The sequence below is a fragment of the Mustela nivalis genome, assembly GCF_964662115.1.
Source record: "Mustela nivalis genome assembly, chromosome: 7".
NCBI classification, from domain to species: domain Eukaryota; kingdom Metazoa; phylum Chordata; class Mammalia; order Carnivora; family Mustelidae; genus Mustela; species Mustela nivalis.
The window spans coordinates 653221-676077 of NC_139026.1; the positions used below are offsets into that span (position 1 = coordinate 653221).

At 65.0% G+C, this 22857-nt stretch overlaps 2 protein-coding genes across 4 annotated transcripts in view; one reads left to right on the forward strand and one right to left on the reverse strand.

Annotated features, from left to right (window-relative positions):
• The window catches only part of ALG12 (ALG12 alpha-1,6-mannosyltransferase), a 44161-nt gene that overhangs the window by 5925 nt on the left and 15379 nt on the right, over positions 1–22857 (forward strand). Inside the window, exons 1-10 of one of the 3 annotated variants that reach the window (XM_082739471.1) lie at positions 11885–12042; positions 13827–14044; positions 14115–14247; positions 15239–15412; positions 16095–16289; positions 16708–16811; positions 17186–17409; positions 17905–18074; positions 18205–18280; positions 18412–19060. In XM_082739471.1, coding sequence (XP_082595597.1) covers positions 13877–14044; positions 14115–14247; positions 15239–15412; positions 16095–16289; positions 16708–16811; positions 17186–17409; positions 17905–18074; positions 18205–18280; positions 18412–18643 — 1476 coding nt within the window. In that variant the 5' untranslated portion in view covers positions 11885–12042; positions 13827–13876 and the 3' untranslated portion in view covers positions 18644–19060. Of the gene's footprint in view, positions 1–11847; positions 12043–13826; positions 14045–14114; positions 14248–15238; positions 15413–16094; positions 16290–16707; positions 16812–17185; positions 17410–17904; positions 18075–18204; positions 19061–22857 lie in introns of those variants that run through there. The other 2 variants (XM_082739469.1, XM_082739470.1) reach the window with 2 other exon arrangements.
• CRELD2 (cysteine rich with EGF like domains 2) lies at positions 3643–11700 on the reverse strand. The gene is made up of 10 exons (XM_082739472.1): positions 11408–11700; positions 10215–10297; positions 9610–9720; positions 8951–9042; positions 7940–8116; positions 6779–6874; positions 5913–5996; positions 5484–5579; positions 4803–4949; positions 3643–3921 (listed from the first exon to the last, which is right to left on the reverse strand). Exons 1-10 carry the CDS (start codon positions 11531–11533, stop codon positions 3872–3874), a joined length of 1062 nt encoding a protein of 353 aa, XP_082595598.1. The 5' UTR covers positions 11534–11700; the 3' UTR covers positions 3643–3871.

Consider the following 22857-nt stretch of genomic DNA (forward strand, 5'->3'; position numbering starts at 1 on the left):
CTCTGCCACAGTTCAGGGCTGGCCGGCACAGTGCGTAGGCCCAGGTGGACAAGGACAGCGGCGGAGGGTGGCCCGCTCAGGGATTTCGGGTTTGGGCAGTTGGGCCCAGCGGGCTGGTCGGGGGTGGGAGAGGGAAACAGCCGTTTCAGGGACAAGGAGTCTGGGGAGAGGCACGTGGGCACATCGTCACCCCACATCGACACCCACCAGAACGTACCCACCGTGTGACAAGTAGACAGAAGCACTCGGCAGCCTGACAGCGGCTGGCTGGCCATCGGCTCCAGGTGGCACAGCCATGCACAGACAGAATGGCCAAGACAGCAGAGATCAAGGCTGCTCGCTCATTGGTCCCACGGGTGAGTCCAGGACAGCCCAGCCCTGGGCAGCAACTCTCACAGGGACGGCCCGCGGCTCACGGCACATGCTGCCCAAGGGACAGAGGCTGGGGCCTGAGGTCAGCATCCCCCTACTGCTGCTGGCAGGGGCACAGGGTTGTTCTCTGTGGGGGTGTCCTGTGCGCTGGGGAGAGGGGGGTTGAACAGAACCAGAGGTGCCCCTCACCCAGCTGTGACAAGTGTCCTGGGCCACCCCTGGAGAGCCACTGGCTTCTAACCTGTGTGCACCTGCGGCGCGGGACCTGGTGTAATCACACCACAGACGAGGGACCCGCTATCCTGCAAGGTCAGGGTGGGGTGGGCCGTGGCCACGGGGCTCTCCAGCACCACACTTCCTGAAGCTTCTGGCCTGGCAGGGCGTGTATGGAAGGCCGTCCTGCGGGAGGGAGGCCGCCAGGACCTGCGCGCAGTGCTGTGTCCCCAGAGGACCCTGGGGTCCAGGAGCTGAGAGCCCCGGAAATGTGAGCCTCCTGGCCCCGCGGAGTTCCAGTGTCGGTGGGGAGCAGAAGCCCAGCCAGCGGGAGAGGACCCAGGGAGAGGCAGGGTGCCCGACTTGGGGGGGCTCCCAAGGGTGCACCCGGGGTCCTGAGGGGCGAGGCCACGTCTCCGTGGTAACAGGGGGTAAGGTGGGGTGGGGTGCTGACATGCTGGCCCCTGAGCCCCGCCCTGGGCAGCATCCCGGCTGGGAAGAGGGAGCAGAAAGCAGTTTCGCACTGCGACCAGGTCACTCCAGGGTTGTAAGGTCTGGGGCTCCCTGTGGGGCCGCTGAGGCTGTGTCCTGCCTGCTTCCTGGTGACCCCTTCCTGCAGAGTTTTGATCCCGGGAGCACGACAATCCTGTCAGTGCTGGGGGCTGGGGGTCCCCGCCACAGCGCGTCCTGCCCTGGGGGCCCCGCCCTCCTGGGCAGTCACCGCGGCGCCCACCCGCCCCTCCGCCCCTCCGCCCCTCCGCCCCTCCGCGGGGCCCAGGCAGTGCGGCCGCCGGGGCCGGTCCTGCAGCGCCACCTGCCGGCCGCGGCCCCGCATCTGGGGGCGGGACCCGCGGGGGCGTCTGGGCTGGCCCTCCACCGGGCCTGAACCGGGGCGGGCGCAGGGCAGGGGTCGCCGCCAGAGGCAGGGGATTCCAGAGGATCACCTCCAAGCCGGGCAGAGCCCGAGGTCCGGTAGGGGCTCCGACATCTAAGTGCTCGGTCCCTGGTCCCTGCGCCCCGGTGCACACCACCATGGTCCCCAGGACGCTGCCTGCACCCGGAGCCCCATGCCAGGCCTGGCAAAGTGACGCTGGGGCCAGGTGCACCGTTCCTGCCCACATCGTGTCCCAGGACAAGCCCGACACAGCACAGGCCAGCTGGGACCCTCCGCCTCCTCCGTACGTCCCCTGACTGGGAAGGTGCTCTTTACAGGAGAGGACGCGGAGCCTGGGGGTGCTGCAGCATTGGCTCCAGACCTGCGCGCCTTGGGGAAGGGGCCAGGGCATGCTCTGAGAGGTGACAGGTGAGCGGGGCCCTGCTGGAGCAAGAGGAGACAGCCCCTGATGCCCCCCAGCAGGACAGCAGGACAGAGGCCCTGAGCTGGGACCACGCTTGGTCCGTTCCAAGATCCAGGTCATCCTGAGCCGTGCACTGCCCTGCTGGGGGGCCCTGAGTGGGGGTTCATGGGGCACCCTTGGCCCGTGGCCACAGCTGCTGTCAGCACGGAGATGCCCGCCGTGGCCTCGTCTCCGCCTGGGCCCGTTTGGTACCATGGTGGTCTGGGGTGGGTACTCGGCATAGCAGAAGGGCAAGGTACAGACCAAGAGGGCCCCCCAAACCTCGGCAGGCCAGTGTGAGGACCACAGGAGAGCCGGCCATGGCTCTGTCTCCTCGTGTCCAGACAGCAGGGCCTGACCCCTCCCCACTGCCAGGTGGCAGGGCCCCCAAGACCCTACCAATGTCACCTGTGGTGGGAGGGGTGTGCTGGTGCCCAGAGCCCTGTTAGGGGTGGGGTGCCACCCAGGCGACCCCACCATGAGGACTCAGGACCTTCTCGGTTCTAACTGGAAAGCAGGGGGTCCGTTCCATGCCCCAGCCACATAGCTTGTGGCTTTAGCTACTCAGGCTTGGGTCCCATGTGCCAGACCAGGAGGGCAGGGAACACTGGCTCTGGCCCGGCCCTCTACGGAGCTTGAGCTGGGCCCTTCCCCCCCATCTGCAGCAGCCTGGGTCCCCGGGGGGGGTTTCTCCTTGGGGCCATGGGTAATGCACCCCCCCAGAGGCCTCCCTTCTGGGCCTCACTGTCCTTGCCCTGCGCCCCAGCACCTCCACCCGAGGGGCTCCGTCCCACCAACCTGTTATGCCTCTGCCCACCCCTGCTCTCACGCTTGCGCTCCCTCCGAGAACCCCCCCAGCCCACGGGGTTCCCTGGAAGCCCCCGCAGCTGCAGTGGCAGCCTCTCCCACAAGGCGCTCAGTGTCCCGTGGCCTAGACCCACAGCACACGTCCAGAAGCAGACCATGTGCGTGGACTCCCTGACAGGTCTGGCCTGGACAAGGGCAGCCTCCCTACTGGGCTGCGGCAGCCCTCGGCCATCTCACGTGACTCGGTTTCCTCTAGGAGTTCTGGGGCGCCTGGCCTTGTTCCCCACCACAGAGATGGGGGCGGAGGGAGGAGGCCCGCTGAGGCACACGGAGGTCCAGGGAGAACCGGACACAGGACAGGGCCGGGCCGGGCTCCACCTGCCAGCCCGTGGCCACCGCTGCCCAGCAGAGACCCACATGGAGTCCTGCCTGCGGGAGTCCCCTTGCACAGATGCAGCAAGGGGGCGCGTGGACACGGCGGCCCTCGGGGCCAGGACAGCGAGGGACAGGCGGCCGCCCCCAGAGGGACAGCCGTGTGGACGGGTGCAGGTGTGGGAGCTCACGAGCGCAGGCACCCCCTGGGGGTTGACCGAGCCCTGGGGGTTTGGACGCTCTGACGGCTGAGGACGCTCTGGGGGAGGGGGCCGGGGGGGGGCTCCCTATGACACCCGAGCCTCCATCTGACCCGAGAAACGCCCCGGGGCTCTCCTCTCCGGCGGAATCCGCGAAGGCGGGACGGCCGGGTCCAGCCCTGGGGGGTCCTTCCACGACAGCTGCTCTCCCCTCAAGACTCCCGTGCCCACGGGGGGCCGCCCCAGGGAGGCAGGTGGCGCGACCTCAGAGCGCGGGGCCGCCGCCGGGGCCACAGCTGCCCTGGAGCCTTCCTGCTTTCTCAGTGAGAGACTCGCGCGCGCCCTGGGCCTGACGACCTCCAGTGGTCAATTTTATTAGAAACAACGGTATCAAAATATACAACTCTGGGTCAGGGCCGCCAGGGACTGCCGCTATCGGAAGGGCCGAGCGTGCGTGAGCCGCTTCCCGGGCGCAGCTTCCCTCCGCGTCCCCTGGAGAAACGGGGACCTGTGAGGACGCCAGTCTCAATAACTTAGAGGGCGGGTCCAGCCTCCGGCTCTGGACGCGCATCACAAGTCTTCCCGCGAGGGCTGCCGCGTGGGGTCTCCTTCCGCGACTTCTGCCGGGAGACAAACACAGCTGTTGGGGGACCCGCATGAAAGCTTTCCACGGGGCCGGGGCAGTGGCTTCGCGGCAGGAGGCCTCTCAGGTGTGGGAGACGAAGACGGGGAGTGGCGAGACCCCCCCAACCCCATCCGCCGGGGCCCACAGGACCGAGGCCCCTGCTGCAGGGCGCCGGCAGGGAGGGCCCCCCAGGCCATGCTGGGGCAGAGGCGGCATGGGGCCCTGCTCCCCGCTGACATCTGGTGGGCCCAGAGCTGGCTCCGAGGCACCTGGCTGTGCGCTCGCCCTCGCTGCCCGGCTCGGGGTCAGGGAGCTTCTGGGGTCTGTGTCTGGTCTTATTCGTTCAGGAAAACTCTGTCAGCGTCGTTTTGACACTGGCTCTTCCGCTCCATGTTCTTCCACGACGTCTATGGGACGTTCGTGGGCAGAGCCATGTCCCCCAGAACCTGGGGCCATCCTCACCCCTGGAAGCTGTGAACTGGGGGCGCTTCACGGATGGTCAAGGTGAGAGGGAGTCACTGGGCTGCGTCCATGTAGGAAGAGGGAGATTCGGACACGTACACACAGGCCACGAAAAGGCCATGTGGACAGAGGCCTCCAGCAGATACTGGAGGGTCGCAGGACGGGACAGTCCTGCCCTCCGGGCTCGGAGCGGCCACGGCCCTTGGGCTCTCAGGAAGCCCACGCAGAGCCTGCCTGCTGACTCCGGGGTCACGGACCCTCCTGCCGGCCGCACCTCCCTTGGGGCGGTCACGGCCAGGGCTCCCACAGGCCCGCTCCCCCTCCCGACTGCCCGGAGCCCCGGCCATCACCCCCCTCGGGGGCCGCGCGTGCTGGGGGTTTCCGCACGTCCCCCGCGCAGCGCCCGCCACTCACCGCCGCCCGGGGCCTGCGTCTGCACACACGCGTCTTCCGTGTCTTCAAAGCCCTCGGGACACACGCACACGAAGCTCCCGGGCGTGTTGTAGCAGTTCTCGTTCTGGCGCGTGCACGCCTTCTCGGGCCCCGCACACTCGTCTACGTCTGCAAGAGACGCCCCGCACACAGGCCACCGTCACCAGGCGCGCGCGCTCGGGACTCTCTGCTGCCCCGTAGCGCGGCCGTCAGGAGGGGACGCGGAGAGCAGAGCACGAGGGTCAGGGTCGGCGCCGCGGACGGAGAGGAGCGAAGGGGCAGTGCAGGCGGCCGTTCAGGGGGAAGCCCGGCGCGAGCTCACGCCGCGGGGGCAGCTGTGGATTCACCGCCTTTCTCCAGGCGGGTTCCAGCCGGGCCCCGACCGTGGAGGCCTGACGTGCAGCCACAGGGACCGTGGCAGTGGGAGGTGGGGGGAGGCCCGGGCCCCCGCTGGCGGGCGCACCTGCACCAGGCACACCTGGGGGCTGCGGGGACAGACGGTCGGTCCCCCACCTGCTGCCTCTGCATCACATGCTGGGGGAACGGAGTCGCAGTTAGAGCCCGAGCCGGTGTCCCACCCCCGCCAGCCCCTCACGGCCCGTCCACACCATGGCCCCCCTGCCACGGTTCCTCTCGGTCCGGCACAGACGCAAGGGCGCTGACCTGCACACTGGCCGCTTTCTTTGGTGTAGCCGGGGACGCACTCTTTACAGTGTCCTGGACCCTTCCCCGTGCAGCCCACACAGGTGGGATCACATTCTAGGAGAAAGCAGAAAGCCGTCGACATCAGCCTCCTGTGAGCCCGCTGGGACCGGAAGCCGCGCCGCGCAGCATCTGCGTGTCCCTCCTCGAGGGGCGGGGGCCCCAGGGCGTGTCCTCAACACCGCAGCCCTTTCTCCCAGCAAGGCAACGATGTGCCCCCCAGAGCTGTGGCCGCACACTGTTGACCATCTTCTCAGAGCAAAACAACTCTTCCAATTCTCTGAATTCTCGGTTTTTCGGCAGCAAGGACCGACGTCGTGGTGCCGCCTTCCACTGGCCTCAGCAGGCAGAACCGCGCAGTCGCCGCCCGCAGGGCCCGAGCCCAGGCACCTTCGCACACGAACGAGCCGTTGGCGTTCACGCAGTACTGCTGGTCGCCGCAGGGAGGCGTGTCCGCCGCACACTCATCCACGTCTGGAACACAGGGGCAGAGCCGTGAGGCTCCCGGGGCCCCCGTGGAGGTCACACGGCTGGTGACCAGACACAACCCACAGCCACGGCCGGCGGGACAGGGAGGGGCCGCTGTGTGGAGGACGCGTGTCCGTGTTTCTCCCCGAGGCCCCCCTTCCCGGGGGCAGGGGTGATGAGGGACACTTTGTGCCCCCGGGGGCAGGGCCTCCACAAGGGGCCAGCAGCGAACGTGAGCACCTCGGCTCCGCGTGGACACGCAGAAGCTCCGGGTCGGTGTCGGACCACCCGCCTCCCCACTCCAGATGGGACACTAGGGACAGGTCTGCCACCCCTGACCGGCCTAAGGGCAGCCCACTCGCTGGCACCTGGGCCTCAGGAAGGGCACCGTGGCTGCGGCCAGGGCCTCCCCAGGGCTGCTGCAGCGCTGGGGGGAAACCAGAGCTCACGGGCAGGCTGGGGCTCAGAGGCAAGGGTGCGGCAGAAACACACACGCCCACCAGGCGGGGCACGTGGGGATGGCGGGGACGGGGGACGAGGCTCAGGGCTGGAACCGCGCATGCTGTGTGTGTGCGCGAGTCAGGAAGGCGCGTCTCCCCGCCGCGGCGCAGCGGCCAGACACGCAGACGCTGGCTCTGTTGAGCCCCCGTACGGCTCTCCAGGCCGAAAGCAGGTCTGCGCCTCCGTTTCCCTGCCTGTGCCTGGGGAAGGGAGAGGCCGGGAGGAGAGGACGCCAGGAAGGGGAGCGGAGAGGGGGCCGGGCCGCCCTGGGGTCCCGCCCAGCTCACCCACGCAGGCGCCGTCCTCCTGCGCCCAGCCCACGGCGCACTGGCCGCAGTCTCTGTTGCTCGGGCCGGTGCACGTCTTACACGACTCGTCGCAAGCTGGGAAGCAGAGGGGACATGTCGGTCATGTCATGCCGTTTTCAGTAAAAACAGAACACAAAGGTCCCTTCAGCAAGTAAGGATTTACCTTCACTAGGATGAAAACAAAAACCAAACACAAACGAGAAAATACCCCAGTAAAGCGAGACTCGTCGGACCGCCATGAAATCTACACTCGTGACCCACAGCATCCCCGAGCGGGACAAGCGAAACACCCCACGGGCCTTCAGGGCCCTTCACGGTCACGTTCTGGTGGACCCCAGGGAAACGGCGTAGGACCCGAGAAAGGCAGCGGCCCAAACCCCGGAGCCCGCACCTGCCAGGCGGCCCCCAGCCCCGGGGCCCCCGCACAGCACCCGCGTCCCGGGCCAGCCGAGGGCCTGGGCGCTGGGACCAGAGAGGACACGGCCGTCCTGGCGCTCCACTCGCGTGCCACACAGACCACCCAAGGGGGCCGCAGACCGACATCGGGAGGCACGGCCTGTGTCCGCCTGGTGGATGGTGGCGGAATCCGTGTGGTCGGTCACAACAGACCCATCCGAGCCCACGGGCCTCTGGGGAGCCCGACCGAGGGGAGCCTGGAGGCCAGGAGGTCCCACCGGTGGCCTCAGGGGTGCTGGTTCTCATTCATGCCACCGCTCTGCCCTCTTACGCGGGGCCTGAGCCTCGGCAGCCCACACCGGGCAGGCGGGTCACCCTGTCCAGGTGGCTGCAGGGGAAGAGTCGGCCTCTGCTAGGATACCGCGGGCACCGGGTCGCCCAGAAGCAAGGCTCGCATGGGTGGGACGTGACCGCTGGCCCCACACCGTCCACCTGCTCAGTCCTCCAGAGAATGTGGGGCCGGGGGCCTGGCTCTCCCCTCCTGGGCATGTTCAGAGACAGCAAGCGAGACCGTCCAGGGCCTGCTCGCGCTGCTGCAGCCTCCCGCGGGGTGCCCAGGGGCCTCCTAGCTCTGGGGGTGCAGGCGAGAGCCAACGGGCCCCCGTCCGTGCCCGTAGCTCCAGGAGACAGCCGCCACGGTGTGCCCCGAGGCCCGTGGGCTGAAGGCCGGCGCAGCCCCCGTACCTGTGCAGACGCTGTGGGTCTCGTTCCTCAGGGAGCTGAAGTAGCCGTCCGTGCAGTCGGAGCACGTGGCGCCCTGGTAGCCGAGGTGGCACTGGCACGACCCGTCCCCCTGCCTGCTGCCGTCCCCGCTGCAGTGTCCGTTCCCGCTGCAGGGCCTCTGGGAGCCGCCCTGGCACGCTGCGGGGAGACATGAGCCCACCAGTCCGAGTGTGCCCCGGGAGAACGTGGCGCCTCGCTCGCCCGACCTCACGACCACGCCTGCTCCGTCCCCCCGTAAACTGTCCTCACTCCCTCTGGCCACACGAGCCAGCCGGCCGCTAGGGGAGCGGACGTGCTGGGGTCTGCAGCTGCTTGGGAGCCTCCCCTGGGACACGGGACAACGGGGACAATAGGGACACGGACGCGCAGAGGGTGTCGGCGAGGACGGCCCGCGGCAGCACACGCCGGCCGGCAGCAGGAGGTGGCCACGGCCCGGGACAGGGTCGGACTCGAGACGCGTCTGCTCTGTCCCGCGGGGCACCCAGAGTGACGAGTGACGCCGGACGGCGGCCCGCGACTTCGGTTCAAAGCGCGTCTCTTCGTGGAAGGGCCTGGCTCCGCAGGGAGAGGTGACGCGACGCATCCCACGTGACAGACGCCCAAGCCGCGCCCCAGGGCTCCCACAGCCGGGTCTCGGCTGCTCCGTGGGCAGAGCCAGACGGGGGACACGAAACCAGAGCTGCCTCCGTGCCCTTGGAGGGCCCCACACAGGCAGGTGGACACCGACCCCCAGCGGCCCCAGCGAAGGCCCGCAGGCCCCGGAGTGAGGCGCCCGCGCGGCATCAGGCACTCAGGTCTGTCTGGCCCCGGGGAGGAGGTCCCCACGGCGTGAGCGGGGCAGTGACCGGGCGTCCTAGGGCTCGGTGGGAGCGGACGGCCCCAGGTCCCAGCCACGGCTCTGCCCCCCCTGGGAATCGCGACACGGACACTGGGAGCAACGCAGGACACTCGCGATTCCCGACAACAACCTACCGAGGCAGTCTGGCCCGTACGTTCCTGGCGAACAGCAAACCTTCAGCGTTTTCACACAAAACCACTCGAATAAGTCAGGAAAGTCCTTCTTCCTGAGGAATTAAAAACGCGTTCATCAAAGCTCACGTGACGGGTTTCTCCAAAACAAAACACGATTCTCGACATTGGCTCTGGAGCGTCGCGGCGTTAGGGACACAGCGGTCTGGGGGTGACCAGACGTCCCCGTCACCACCTCGCTGCCCGCACCACGTTATGGTATGAAGAGGCGGCGACCCCCAGGCAAGAAGGAAGACAAGCCCGTGCCTACGCTCGTAAGTCCGAAGGTCAGACTTACAAACTGAGAAGTACGAGGCCACAGAGGCTTCAGTGAACACGCGGGGGAAGCCACTGGGGCTGGAGCTGTGGCATGGGAGGAGGCGGGGACAGGGGTGTGTGTCTGGGGTGTGGGGTGCAGGGCTGGGTGGGGGATGGTGGGCACAGGGGTGTGGGGACGGGAGGGGACAACAGGGTGGGGGGCGCAGGGAGACAGGGTTGTGGGGGAGGGGGAGGGGTGGGGGGCACAGAGCCGGTGCTGGGGAGGAGAGAGGGTGGGGGACGCGGGGCTGGGGTGGGGGGACAGCGTGGGGATGGGGGGACGGGGTGGGGCGCGGGGCACTCACAGCCGCAGCCACCAGGCCTCCAGGTGCCCCTCGTGCTCCTCCAGCAGACTGTGGCACTCGAAGTCGCTGCTGCCGCACAGGCCCTCGGTGATCTCCAGCAGGCGGACCTCACTGCAGCGAGCCCGCCGCACAGCAAGGGGACCAGGGACGCCCGGGCAGTCAGCGGCTGACCCACGGGGACGCCCTAAGGCCCCGCTTGTGCCAGGCAGGAATGCTGGTGGCACTTTGGTGGGGAACACGTCCACCGGGGACAAGTGCGGTCGGTACCACTGGGAGAACTAAACTCAGAGGGCAGTGGTCAGGGTGGCAGGGGAGACCCTGATGCGGGCTGCAAGGGGGCCAGGACGGACTGGACCGGCAGGGGAAGCCGGTGACACGTTCTGTGGTGGGACTCTGCTCCCGCTCCCGCGTGCACCATGGAAAGACCACCCTGTCTGCCCCCTGGAAAGTGGACACTGGGACAAGTGTGGGAGCAAAAGGCCAGTTAGGGGCCAGCGCACAGGTGACCGCACAGGGACCTCCCGTTGTCCGTCATCGAAGCGGGTGACGGCATTCGCGGGGACATGCCCAGCGCCATGGCCAGGCGGCCAGAGCAGGGCACCCACCTGGATTCGTACTTGGACAGCGACTTCTCCTCCCAAGCCGTGTTCCCACCTCCGAAGTTCTTCTTCGCGGTGTCCACCATTCCCTGAGGAGAGCGCGTGGGCACAGCGCTCAGTGCTGCTGCTCCGACCCACATCTGACGAGGGAGCAACCCTAGTCCCCCATGGGGGTGACCCCATTCATTGACAAGTAACCCCAGGTCCATCACTAGGGTGACATGGAGTCCATTCCTGGAGTGACACTGGTTCTTCACAGGGCAAGCCTGGGTTCGTGACTCCAGGCCATGGTGGAGTGGCCCCATCCATCGCGGGATGACCCTGGCTCCGTGACCCTGGTCCCTGGTGGGGTGACCCCGTTCATCGCGGGGCGACCCTGGCTCCATGACCCTGGTCCCTGGTGGGGTGACCCCGTTCATCGCGAGGCAACCCTGGCTCCATGACCCTGGTCCCTGGTGGGGTGACCCCGTTCATCGCGAGGCAACCCTGGCTCCATGACCCCGGTCACTGGTGGGGTGACTGCATCCATCATGGAGCGACCCTGGCTATGTGACCCCAGTCCTTGGTGGGGTGACCCCGTCCATCACGGGGCGACCCTGGCTATGTAACCCCGGTCCCTAGTAGGGTGACCCCATCCATCGCGGGGCAACCCTGGCTCCGTGACCCTGGTGTCTGGTGGGGTGACCCCGTCCATCGCGGGGTGACCCTGGCTCTATGACCCTGGTCACTGGTGGGGTGACTTCGTCCATCATGGAGCGACCCTGGCTATGTGACCCCGGTCCCTGGTGGCGTGACCCTGTCCATCGCAGGGTGACCCTGGCTCCGTGACTTCGGTCCTGGTGGGGTGACCCCGTCCATCGGAGGCGACCCTGGCTCCATGACCCCAGTCCCTAGTGGGGTGACCCCGTCCATCGCGGGGCGACCCTGGCTCCGTGACCCCAGTCACTGGTGGTGTGACTCCGTCCATCATGGAGCGACCCTGGCTATGTGACCCCGGTCCCCGGTGGTGTGACCCTGTCCATCGCGGGGCGACCCTGGCTCCGTGACCCCGGTGTCTGCTGGGGTGACCCCGGGTTCCTGACCCCCGTCCCCGGCAGGCTTACCCTGGGTCGGTGAGCCCGGCCCGTCGCGGAGCGGCCCCAGCCCCGCCGCCCCCCAGGCCGGCCCCCGCGCCCGCGGCCCCAGGGGCGAGCGCCCACCTGGTTGAACTTGTCCACCAGCTCCCGGCAGCGCTTGCAGGGCGTCGCCTTCCTGGCGGCCTCGGCAGGCGGCGGCGGCAGCAGCAGCAGCAGCAGCCCCAGCGCGGCCGGGGCCGGCGAGCGCATGGCGGGCCGAGGCGGGCAGCGTCGCGCAGGACGCGGCCGCGCGGGCAGACCCCAGGTCCAGCGGGCACCGGCCGAGCGCTCGGCCTCCGCGGCCGCCCCCAGCTCCGCGGTGCCGGCGGTTCCCGGGGCTACTTGACGGCGCCGGGCGGCGTCCCGCCCACCGACAGCCCTCGCGCCGCTATTGGCCCCTGGGACCCAGGCCGTCCCCATGTGGCCCAATCCGGGCTCGCCACGAGCAGCGACCAATAGGAAGGCCCCGGGTCAGCGTCCGCCGGGAGGGGGCGCGGACGGGGGCGTGGAGGTCCGAGCCCGCCGCTCGCGCGCTCCGCCCACGGCGGCCATCTTTACTCCGGGCAGGGCGAGCGTCCGCCGCGGCGACGACCCGGCGTTGGGGGCCATGTCAGGTTTGGGCGAGGGCCTCGCGTCCGGCCGCAGCTTCCGCCAGCCGGCTTCCGGCCGCGAGCCGCCCTGGGGCCGCGCTTCGAGGGCCGACGCGGCGGGCAGGCCAGGTCAGCGCGGGCTCCCGCGGCCGGGGCTGTCGGGGCTGGTGGCGGGCGACGGCGCGACCCGGGCTGTCGGGGAGGGCGGCGGGAGGCGCGGGAGCCGGGCTCGGAGACGTCGCTGGTCCGGAGCCGCCGCCCGTGTGCCCGGCCCGGGGCTGTCCCCCTGCGCTACGGCCCTTCGCCCGCGAGCCGGCCGGACAGGAGGGCGCCCGCCGGTCCCTCCTCCGCCGATGCCGGGCCGAGCGCGCCTGCGGCGTCCGGGGCGCCTCACCTGCCGTCCCGGGCGCTGCGCTCGCCCTCGGTCCCCGCGGCGGAGCGACACCGCGCTGGCCACGGCCGTGCGCGTCCCTGCGGCCGGCGGCGCGGGGGGTGCGGGGAGCCGAGCGTGCGGGGCCCGCGTCCCGGGGCCTCGGGGTGTTCGCGGTGACAGCGGGCGGCTGGGACGGCCGGGGAAGAGCCGGCGGATTCCGCCGGGGTCGTGGGGCGTGTCCCGTGCGCCGGCCCCGCGGGCAGCGGCCGCCGCGCTGACCAGCGGCTCCTCGCCGGAGCGGGAGACGGGAGAAATGCCTCCTCCAGCTGCTTGCGCTCCCGGAGGAGGGGGACGCCCGGGCCACCTGTGCCCTCTCGGGGGTCGCAGCTGTTTCGGGGATTCTGGCCAGTGAAGCCTCTTTCGGCCCCGCGCCCCTCACCGCCACCTGAGGCCGGACCCCTGCTCCGCCGGCGCAGACTTTCCTTCCCTCTCGGATCCCCAGTGGCCTCTCGGGGCCGCAGACTCCGTACATCTCCCCCGGGTCAGAAGGCAGCGAGCTCCCGGCCCTTCCGGTGTGGACCGAATAAAATCAAGCCTGTTTTAAGAGAAGCCAGAAACTTTATCATGAAGGGGCGCCTGCGGGGCTCAGCGGGTGAAGCCTCTGCCTGCGGCTCGGGTCATGATCTCCGGGTCCTGGGATCGAGCCCCGCATCGGGCTCTCTGCTCGGCGGGGAGCCTGCTTCCTCCTCTCTCTGCCTGCAGCTCTGCCTGCCTGTGATCTCTGTCAGATAAATAAAATCTTAGAAAACAAAGAGACAGAGAGGGCAGGGGGCCAGGAACTTGAAGAAGAGCTTGCCACCTTCCCTCCTGAAAGTTGAAAACTGTCTCACCCCCGCCCCCGGCGTCACCACTGCACACACATCTGTCTGAACCCCACAAGGATGCGTTCCTGTTTTTGCCACCTACGTGTTGGCGTTCAGGACCAGTCTGGGGCCACGCCCAGGTGCCCCGAGGCTCCCAGGGTGAGGGCAGGTGCAGCCTGGCAGGCGGCCAAAGCTCCCCTCCAGGCTGGCTCCACTGGCTGCCCTGAACTCGGTCGCGCCTCCTGCCCTCCTGCGGCTGCCCCTGCGCCATCCTCCAGACCCATCCCTCCCACCCCACAGCCTCCTGTCCCTGGTCTCTCTGCCCCGGCCACGGGGTCCTACTCTCCTGCCAGATTGGAGCCTCTCAAGGGCGGGGGCTGGGCCCTCCAGAGGCTGGGCCAGCCGGGGGCCCGGCTGCACCGAGGACCCGCTCAGTTCTGCAAAGGAAGCCTTGGGTCCTGGAAAGATCCTCCCACACCTCAGCGTGAGGGAGCCGGTTAAGCCAGGAAAGGCACTCAAGCGTGATTTTTCTTTGAACTTTCTCTTTTGATGTGTTTCGATTCACCAAGCTTACAACAGTGGTTTAGAGACTTGGCACACGCCCTCCGCTCAGCTCCCCCAGGTGTTAACTCGGGGGACTTTGCAGACCTGGAACCTGTGTTTCCGTCTTCTCCCAGGGCTCCCGGAGCGGCGCGGCTGAGGACGGCCCGGGAGGAGGGAGAGCGCCATGGCTGGGAGGAGGGCGTGGGGTGCGGGCAGGCAGCGCCGGCTGCTGGGGCTGCTGCTGGCTGTGGCCGCCACCCACCTCCTCGCCTGCCCCTACGCCAAAGTGGAGGAGAGCTTCAACCTGCAGGCCACGCACGACCTGCTTTACCACCGGCTGGATGTGGACAAGGTGAGCCCTGCGTCCGAGGCGCGCGGCCTCCCAGCCGCGGGCACCCGCTGACCTCCCCATCCCCCTGCAGTACGACCATCTTGAGTTCCCCGGAGTGGTCCCCAGGACGTTCCTCGGGCCGCTGGCCGTGGCGGTGCTCTCCAGTCCTGTGGTCTACGTGCTGTCCCTGCTGGAAGCGTCTAAGTTTTACTCTCAGCTAGTGGGTAAGGGGTCTCTGGATGACAGAAGGGAGGGCCTTGGTGTGGTCGGGGGCTTTCCAGGAGCCTGGCAGAGGCTCCCTCCCTCAGGAGTGTCCTTCTGTCAGAAGCGTGGCCGTCCTCGGCCACGCGCCACGGCAGTCCGGAGCTCGAGGGCAGCTGCAGCGCGGGCCCTTCTGGGGCGTCAGCGGGGACAGCTCACGGAGCGCCTCTTGCTCCTGCTCTTGAGACCGCGACGTGAGGGCACTGGCTCCCACGCTGCAGGCGGGAGCGGCAGGGGTGCGGCGGGCGCGGGACATCTCCCTCAGGGCTGTACCCCGGCGAGGCAGCCCTTCACCGCACGGAGCTTTCCCGTCTGCAGCAGCGGCCTCCTTCCTGGCCCCGGGGGTCGCCGTGGACACCGTGTGCAGAGGGTTCTGGGTCTTCTGTGCGCCTGGGTGGACGGCTGTTCAGGGAGGCGCAGAGCATCTGTGCCGCCGCCCCACCCCCTCCTCGTTGAGCCAGCCGCCACCACGGTTCCGTTCCGGTGCCTTTTTGCCCTGTCCATACGCAGACGCCCTCTAGGTTCCCCCACAAACGCGCACACACTGTGGGGCTGTCCGTAGACCCCTGGAAATCGTGCCGTCACGTGGGGCAGCTAGACAGGCTCAGCTGGCTTTGTGGGGTCCCAGGAGCCCCAGACGGGGTGACGTGACATCTCCAGGGTGCCGAGCCAGTCACACTGACCTACGGACACACCTACCTTGCCCAATGGCTGTGTCCCCCAGGGCTCGCCTGCCCTGGGCCACGCGGTCACAGCGGAGCTGTGGGGTTGGGGTGCCAGGGTCCAGGCTGTCCGTTCCCCGTGCCCTGTCCATTTTCAGTAGTGGGTCAACACGCCTCTTTCAAGGTGGCTTTACTGTCATCTGGTCATTAACTTGCCATCCACGGTAACCTGTCGGGTCCCCTGGGCCCGTGCCTGTCACTGCTGACCATATGCCTTGCCACGTTTGTTCAGTCAGGGCTGTGCTTGGACTCGGGGTCATCTTCGGACTCTGGACTTTACAAAAGGAAGTGAGGCGGCAGTTTGGAGCCACGGTGGCCACCATGTTCTGCTGGGTGACAGCCACACAGTTCCATCTGATGTTCTACTGCACACGGACGCTCCCCAACGTGCTGGCCCTGCCTGTGGGTAGGTAGCTCCTGGGCATGCCGGCCAGGGGCAAGGGCGTCTGTCAGGGCCGCGTCTGCCTGCGGACAGCTGGACCCCACTGGGCATCTCAGAAATGCCCTGGAGCAGGCAGGCCTGTGACGAGGAGCAGGGTCTCGTGCTGGGTGGGGGTGCGGTTTCCAGCAAGAGCCCCGGGAGGCTGCCTGGGAGGGTCCCTGGTGCATGGACAGTGAGTGCTTGGCTGAGAGGAGCTGCCTGCGGGGACGTGGGACGGCCGCACTCTGGGAGCCACGAGGAGACGGAGAGTCGGTGGACGAGAGGCTGTGGGTGGCGCGGGCCTGGGGGTCTGCGCCGATCTGAGCAGCGGGGCCTGTGGGATGCGGTGGAAGGGTGGCAGGCGGGGCGCCAGCAGGACATGGTGCGTGCCCGGGAGGGAGGCTGGGCGAGACTGGTGCTGGACGCGTGCTGCCGGGGCCTGGAGCAGCTAGGGGGCCGGTTGCGGGGACGCAGGCATCTGGGGTGTGGGTGCCGTCGGGCCTGCGGAAGTGGCCTCAGACTGCGTGATGGCGCAGGGCCGTGGCTGGAACCCGCAGCCCTGTGTCAGCACATCTGGGTCTGAGCGACATGCTGTCTTCCGGAGGGTTCCAGGGGGCTTTCACAGTGAGGAAGTTGACCGGCCTGCCCTGGCCCCCGTGTCTTGCAGTCCTGCTGGCCCTCACGGCCTGGCTGCAGCTGAAGTGGGCCCGCTTCATCCGGCTCTCGGCCTTCGCCATCCTCGTCTTCAGAGCCGAGCTGAGCCTGCTGCTGGGCCTCGCGCTGCTGCTGCTTCTCGGCACCCGGAGGCTCTCCGTGGCGAAGGCCCTGCGCTGTGCCGTGCCGGCCGGACTCCTCTCCTTGGGTGAGTGGGACTCGCCGGAGCCATTCTCACGGGGCGCGCTGCTCTGCTTGTAGGAAGGTGAAGACAGACTCGGGAGAGCGGGTTTGTACTGAGTCAAATCGCCTTAACTTTGAGCCGTGCGATGGAGTCTGAACGCGGCTCCCCAGCGGTTCTGCCCGAGCTGCCCCCAGGAGGCCCTCACCCCTGCTCGGGGTTCTGTCCCCAGGCTCTCCCCGGTGTCTGGGCCGGGAGGGGCGGCTGGGCCCTGCGCCTGGCCGGCCGGGGGCGCAGTGGTCCCAAGGAGCGCGTCGCTCCCCGGGAGGCCTGGTGCGTGGCATCCGTGCCAGTGTGGCTGCCTCGCGGGATGCTGACCCGTAACCGGGAAGCCGGAGCCGCTCGGGCGGTCGGCGCGCTCCCACGGGATCCTCTGTCTCAGCAGGACTGACGGTCGCCGTGGACTCCTATTTTTGGCGCTGTCTCGTGTGGCCGGAGGGAAAGGTGCTCTGGTACAACACGGTCCTGAACAAAAGTTCCAACTGGGGAGTATCCTTCAGGGGTGTCCGTAGGTCCGGCCACACAGGCGAGGCGGCGGGAGCTGCTTTCCTCCCTGTGGAAGCACCGCTTCGCTTTTCGATGCGGAGTTTTGCCTTAGCGTTCGGGGTTGTCTTGGGACCACATCAGGGTTGGTTGTGGAATAGTCCAGCATCCGCGCGAGCTCAGGGGAGAGTGTGACGAGTCCCTAGTGCACCCGCCTCGGGACAGGCCATCCTGTGGGCGACGGGGAGGCCGGGGGGCAGCGCGGTGCGAGGCCGGGGTGTCTGGGAGCTGCAGGCAGGAGCCCCTGTCGGCCGTGCCGCTCCCCTCCGCGCGGACAGGGGACTGGCTGGCATGTGGCCTCCTTAACTGTCCCGCCCGAGACCTCCCCGCTGCTGTGGTATTTCTACTCGGCCCTGCCCCGCGGCCTGGGCTGCAGCCTGCTCTTTGTGCCCCTGGGCGCCGTGGACAGGCGGGCGCTGGCGCTGCTGCTGCCCTCGCTGGGCTTCGTGGCGCTGTACTCACTGCTCCCGCACAAGGAGCTGCGGTTCGTCATCTACGCCTTCCCGCTGCTCAACGTGGTGGCCGCCAGGGGCTGTGCCTGCCTGTGAGTCCTCCCTCCCCTGGCCACGTGCTCACTGACCACGGGGACGGTGTGCAGCCGGACAGATGTGTCCGAGCGGGGAGGGCAGTGGACGGGAGGGGCCGGCCTCTGCTCCGTCTGAGGTCCGTCGGGCCTGCGTCCCCTCGGCGGTGCGAACCGTCCAGGGCTCGGCCGTCCGGCAGGGACACTCACGGTGTGGCTGCAGGGCAGCTGGGCAGGCTGGGGGCGGGCGGGTGGTCCCCGGGGCCTACTTCTCGGCAGGGGGGGCGCTCAGGGGGCGCTGTCCCCGTGGGGAGAGTGTTTGTCCAGGCAGGGGATAGGCCAGAAGAAAGGGGAAAGGCAGGGGAGTGGGCTGGGGCTAGGAGACGGGGGAGGGGGCCGTAGGCAGGGTGGTCCCACGGGGCTGCTGCTCTCCGGAACGGGGCGGCGGGGCGGCGGGGCGGCGGGGCTGCGGGGCGGCGGGGCTGGTCTCTGTGAAACGTACTGTTCTCCTGCCAGGCTGAACAGCTACAGGAAGTCCTGGCTGTACAAGGTGGGCTCCGTCCTTGTGATAGGACACCTCTTGGTGAATGCCACGTACTCGGCCGTAGCCCTGTACGTGTCCCACTTCAACTATCCCGGTGGCGTGGCCATGTGGAAACTGCATGAGTTGGTGTCTCCCAGGACAGGTGGGCGCTCGGCTCTGTGCTGGGGTTTCCCCGGGACCGGTGGGCACTCGGGGCCATGCTTGGGGCCGGCTGCAGCTCCGGCCAGGGACGCAGCTCTCGGTCCTCACGGAGCACGCGCGGTTTTCCACAGATGTCGTCCTGCACATCGACGTGGCTGCGGCACAGACAGGCGTGTCCCGGTTTTTGGAGGTCAACAGTGGCTGGAGGTATGTCCCCGCTGTGACATGCCTGCCGACGAGACGATCCTCCCAGAGGCGGTGCCGGGGCTCCCTGGGGGCACTGGGATGCCGGGAGCCGGCCTGGGCCTCAGGCGTACAGCCACGCTCTGGTCTTGCAGGTATGACAAGAGGGAGGACGTGCGGCCCGGGTCCGGGCACGCGCTGGCCTACACGCACCTCCTCATGGAGGCCGCCCCCGCGCACCTGGCCCTCTACAGGGACACGCACCGGGTCCTGGCCGGCATCGCAGGCACCACTGGCGTGAGTCTGAACCTGACCACGCTGCCCCCGCTGCACGTGAACCTGCAGACAAAGCTGGTCCTTCTGGAGCGGCTCCGTGGGCCTTCCTGAGCAGGGCCGCGTTCTTCTGAGGACACCGGAGCTCCGTCAGCGTCCCTGCAGAGGAGACCACACAAGAAACAACAGAACCATGGACGTGCCCTGGACGGAGGCCTGAGGGAAGAGCCCAGCTCCTCCACGGCTGCGCAAGACCACACGTGCTCACAGCAGCAGGGACCGCAGGCCTTGCCCTGCACTTCGGCTGCTGCCCCTGGGCCTCTTGGAGCACCCGAGAAAGTGCCCCCATGGAGGGGTATCCTGTGAGTCTTTGTGAAGGTGGACAGTGGGAACCGCAGTGCCTGCTGCCCCTCCCCTGCCTGCGCTGCAGGACGAGGCCTTTGCGGGCACAGGCACGACATTCCCATCCCACACGAAACTGGGGAATTCAAGGAGGAACAAGAATAAAAATTTAGATGTTTCTTTATTAGACATCTCGGGAGAAGTAACGTTGCCAGAGACCCCTTTGTGTAGGTTGTCTTAAGGGATAACTCCCATATCTTTACACTTTACTGGATAAGTATTTACGACGTACCTGGAACGGATCCAGCACCACGAGGCGCTGAGCACAGTGTGCAGAAATGAGCGTCATTGCACATACGGGCGTGGGCCACAGCCCTCCCCACGCCACACGCCACGTGTCCTCCTGCCACGCATGCGCTGGTGCCACACGCTTGCTTGTTCTGTGTCCGCGCCCGCCCTCCACGTGAGAGCCCCAACTCCAGCAGTTTCCCGGTGTTTGCTCCCTGGCTTGGCTACACAACCGCGGGTTTGTCGGCAGATCGGGGTCTTCAAAGTCCTTGGAGGAGCCCTCCTGCTTCCGTGTGCTGCTTTTCCATTTGAAAGGTAGCCGGGTTCCCATCTTTCTGTTAGCATTCGGTCTCGGGACCTGCCTGCCCGCCCTCCCCCTCGCTTCCAGAAACAGCTGCTCGCAAAGACACACTCTTTGAGGGGGGACGGCACCCCCTCCTGAGCTCCTCCACGTTTTCATAACTGGTGTCACTGCTTTCTGGTTCATCCTTTTCGTGAAGATGAGCGAACACACGCAGACTTCATTCCCTTCCTTTCGGTGTGCTCTGTTCTCTTTGGCACCTTTTACTTCCCCCAGACATGCCTCCTGGTGCCCGGAGACGTCGCGCCCAGTACTCTGCCGTGGGAGTGTCCGCGGCTCACTCAGCCAGGCTCCTGCGTGTGGCGCTGGGCCGCTGCTAGAACTTGGCAACTTCACACCATGCTGCACGTGTGACCCACGTGTGACGCGTACTTTCCTGCTGTGTGAGGTGTGTCTTGACAGCGAGTCCCAGCGAGCGGGGATGCGAGCTCTCGGGGAAACGCGCATCAGTCGGGCTGGGTATCGCCGCGTCTCCCTTCCCCGGGCTGGCCCAGCGCCAACTCACCCCTTGTGCCCTAACGGGGGAGCCGTGGGGTCTCCGTGGACTTCTCTTCATTCCTTCAGGAGTGAAGGTGGACCTCTTCGTAGGATGAACAGTCATCTGGTTTTGTACGTTGTCTGCTCACATGTTTTTTTTGTTCACGTATCTGTTTTCCATTGGACTTGGGTCATTTCCCCTCACTTTATCAAAACTCTTCACTTTTTGGGGTGCTTGGTCCTTCCATCCAGTATATGCTGCAGATAATTTCTCTGTTTGCCACTTGTCTTCTGACTGATTATGAAGCACTTTCCTGGGCACGAGTTTGCTCAGTTTCACATTTGCACACGTGTTTACTGCTCTTTTCTTGACCCGCTTCCTATTTGGGAAGATTTTCCCACGCTCGGGCTCCACCCTGTTTTCTGTCCGTCGCTTCTGCCTGTAGACTTCGGGTCCGTTTGAGGTCGCTTCCGTTTGTGTGAGGGGCGGACCGTATTTTATCTTTCTCCACGTGGCTGTCCGCCTACTGACGGGCCACCATTGCCTCAGAGATCTGAGGTCACAAACAGAATATCCACGTTTCAAGTTTGGTCGATCTTGAGAAAAGCCGTTATAACTCTGTGCAGACTTTTGTGAGGATCTAAGATTCCAGCTCCTTTGTGTAAATACGAGTACATTTAGTTTTCTAAGAAACCGCCAAGCTGCCTTCCACGGTGGCTGCAGCACTGTGTCCCGCCAGCCGTGCTGAGAGCTGCTGCTGCTCCGCGTCCAGCCAGCGCTCGGTGTCGGTGGCCTGCCCCTGGGCCGTTCTGACAGACGTGCAGGGCGTCTCGTTTCCTGGCGCACTTGCTGGGTGCACCTGACGCGATGCTTACCTGCTGTCTGTACGTCTCTGTGTGTGCCGATATCTTTAAGACTCTTTTTCAATGGGATTGAAGTTTCAGTCTGCTTACTGTTGAGTTTCAAGGGTTCTTGGTACATCGGGGATAGTAGCCCTTTGTCAGAGGCATCTTTTGCATATTTTGTCATCCTGTGGTGTGTCTTATTCTTGTGACATGGATCTTTCACAGAGCAGAGAATTTTAGTTTTAACAAAGTCTAGCTATCAGTTCCCTCTTTTTGTGCTTTTGGTGTTGTATCTGAAAAGTCATCTTCAGGGGCTCCTGGGTGGCTCAGGGGTTAAAGCCTCTGCCTTCGGCTCGGGTCATGGTCTCAGGGTCCTGGGATCGAGCCCCGCATTGGACTCTCTGCTCAGCGGGGAATGTGCTGCTTCCTCTCTCTCTGCCTGCCTCTCTGCCTACTTGTGATCTCTGTCTGTCAAATAAATAAATAAAATCTTAAAAAAAAAAAAGTCATTTCCACCCTCAAGTCATCTAGGTTTTCTCTTATGTTACTTTCTAGGGATTTTATAATTTGGATTTACATTTAGGCATGTGATCTGTTTCGTGTTAACGTTTATGAAGGTGTAGGTCTGCGCCTAGGTTCTTGTTTTTTTGTTTTTTTTTTTTGCGAGTGAATGCCCGGTTTTTCCAGCCCATTAGTTGAAGAGACCGTCTTTGCTTTATTGTGTTGCTTTTAGTCCTTTTTCAAAGATCAGTTAACTGGATTTATGGAGGTCTATTTCTAGGCTATTTTGTTCCATTGATCTATTTAAATTTTCTTTTGCCAATACCACATTGTCCTGTTTAACTAGCTTTATAGTAATTCTTGAAGTCAGGTAATGACAGTCTTGCAACTCTGTTCTGCTTCGGTATTCTGTTGGCTATTTTGCTTATCTGTATAAACTTCAAAATTGTTTTATCAATATCCACAAAATAATTTGCTGAGATTTGATCAAGATTGCATTGAATCCACAGATCAAGTTGGAAAGACCTGACATCTTGACAGTATTGAGTCTTCCATGAATATAGAATTCTTCCCCCATTTATTTAATTCTTTGATTTTGCACATCAGAATTCTGTTCTCTTCCTGGGGTGCCTGGGTGGCTCAGTGGGTTAAAGCTTCTGCCTTCGGCTTGGGTCATGGTCTCAGGGTCCTGGGATCAAGCCCCGCATCGGGCTCTCTGCTCAGTTGGGAGCCTGCTTTCTCTTCTCTCTCTGCCTGCCTCTCTGCCTACTTGTGATCTCTGTCTGTCAAATAAATAAATAAAATCTTAAAAACACAGAAGAATTTTGTTCTTTTCCTTATAGAAGTCTTGTATATATTTTATTAAGACTTATGCCCTAAGGATACCCGCGTGATTCAGTTGGTTAAGCCTCTGCCTTCAGCTCAGGTCATGATCTCAGGGTCCCAGGATCGAGCCCCGCATCGGGCTCCCTGCTCAGCAGGGGGGCCTGCTTCTCCCTCTGCCGCTCCCCTGCTTGTTCTCTCTCTCTCTCTAATAAATAAATAAAATCTTTAAAAATATATTTATGCCTAAATATTTAAATTCTTTGAGTGATAATGTAATGATATGCTTTTAATTTCAAATTCCATTTGTTCATTGGTGGTATGTAGGAAAGAAATTGACTTTTGTATATTAACCGTGTCTCCTGCAATTTTCCTATAATTGCTTAGTTCCTTATCAATTCTTCTTATCAGTCACTTTGTCCTTTCTACTTAGATGATCATGTGACCTTGAATAAAGAGTTTTATTTTTTCTTTGCCAATCTGTGTACATTTTATTTCCTTTTCTTGTCTTATTGCATTAGCTAGCATTTCCAGTTCAGTGTTGAAAAGGAGTGGTAAGAGAGGACATCCCCTCAGTTTACTGAGAGCTTTTATCATGAATCAGTGTTGGATTTTGTCAAATGCATTTTCTCTATCATGATCATATGATTTTTCTTGTTTAGTCTGTTGATCTGATGGATTAAAGATTTTC

What these genes read in the sequence shown, in the direction of transcription:
- CRELD2 (XM_082739472.1), bottom strand. Translation starts at nt 11,533, where the DNA reads ATGCGCTCGCCGGCCCCGGCCGCGCTGGGGCTGCTGCTGCTGCTGCTG. An exon ending in GAGGCCTGGTGGCTGCGGCT is followed by an intron (nt 9,043 to 9,609) that starts GTGAGTGCCCCG and finishes TTAATTCCTCAG; the next exon opens with GAAGAAGGACTTTCCTGACT. An exon ending in CGGCTCGTTCGTGTGCGAAG is followed by an intron (nt 5,580 to 5,912) that starts GTGCCTGGGCTC and finishes GCTTTCTCCTAG; the next exon opens with AATGTGATCCCACCTGTGTG.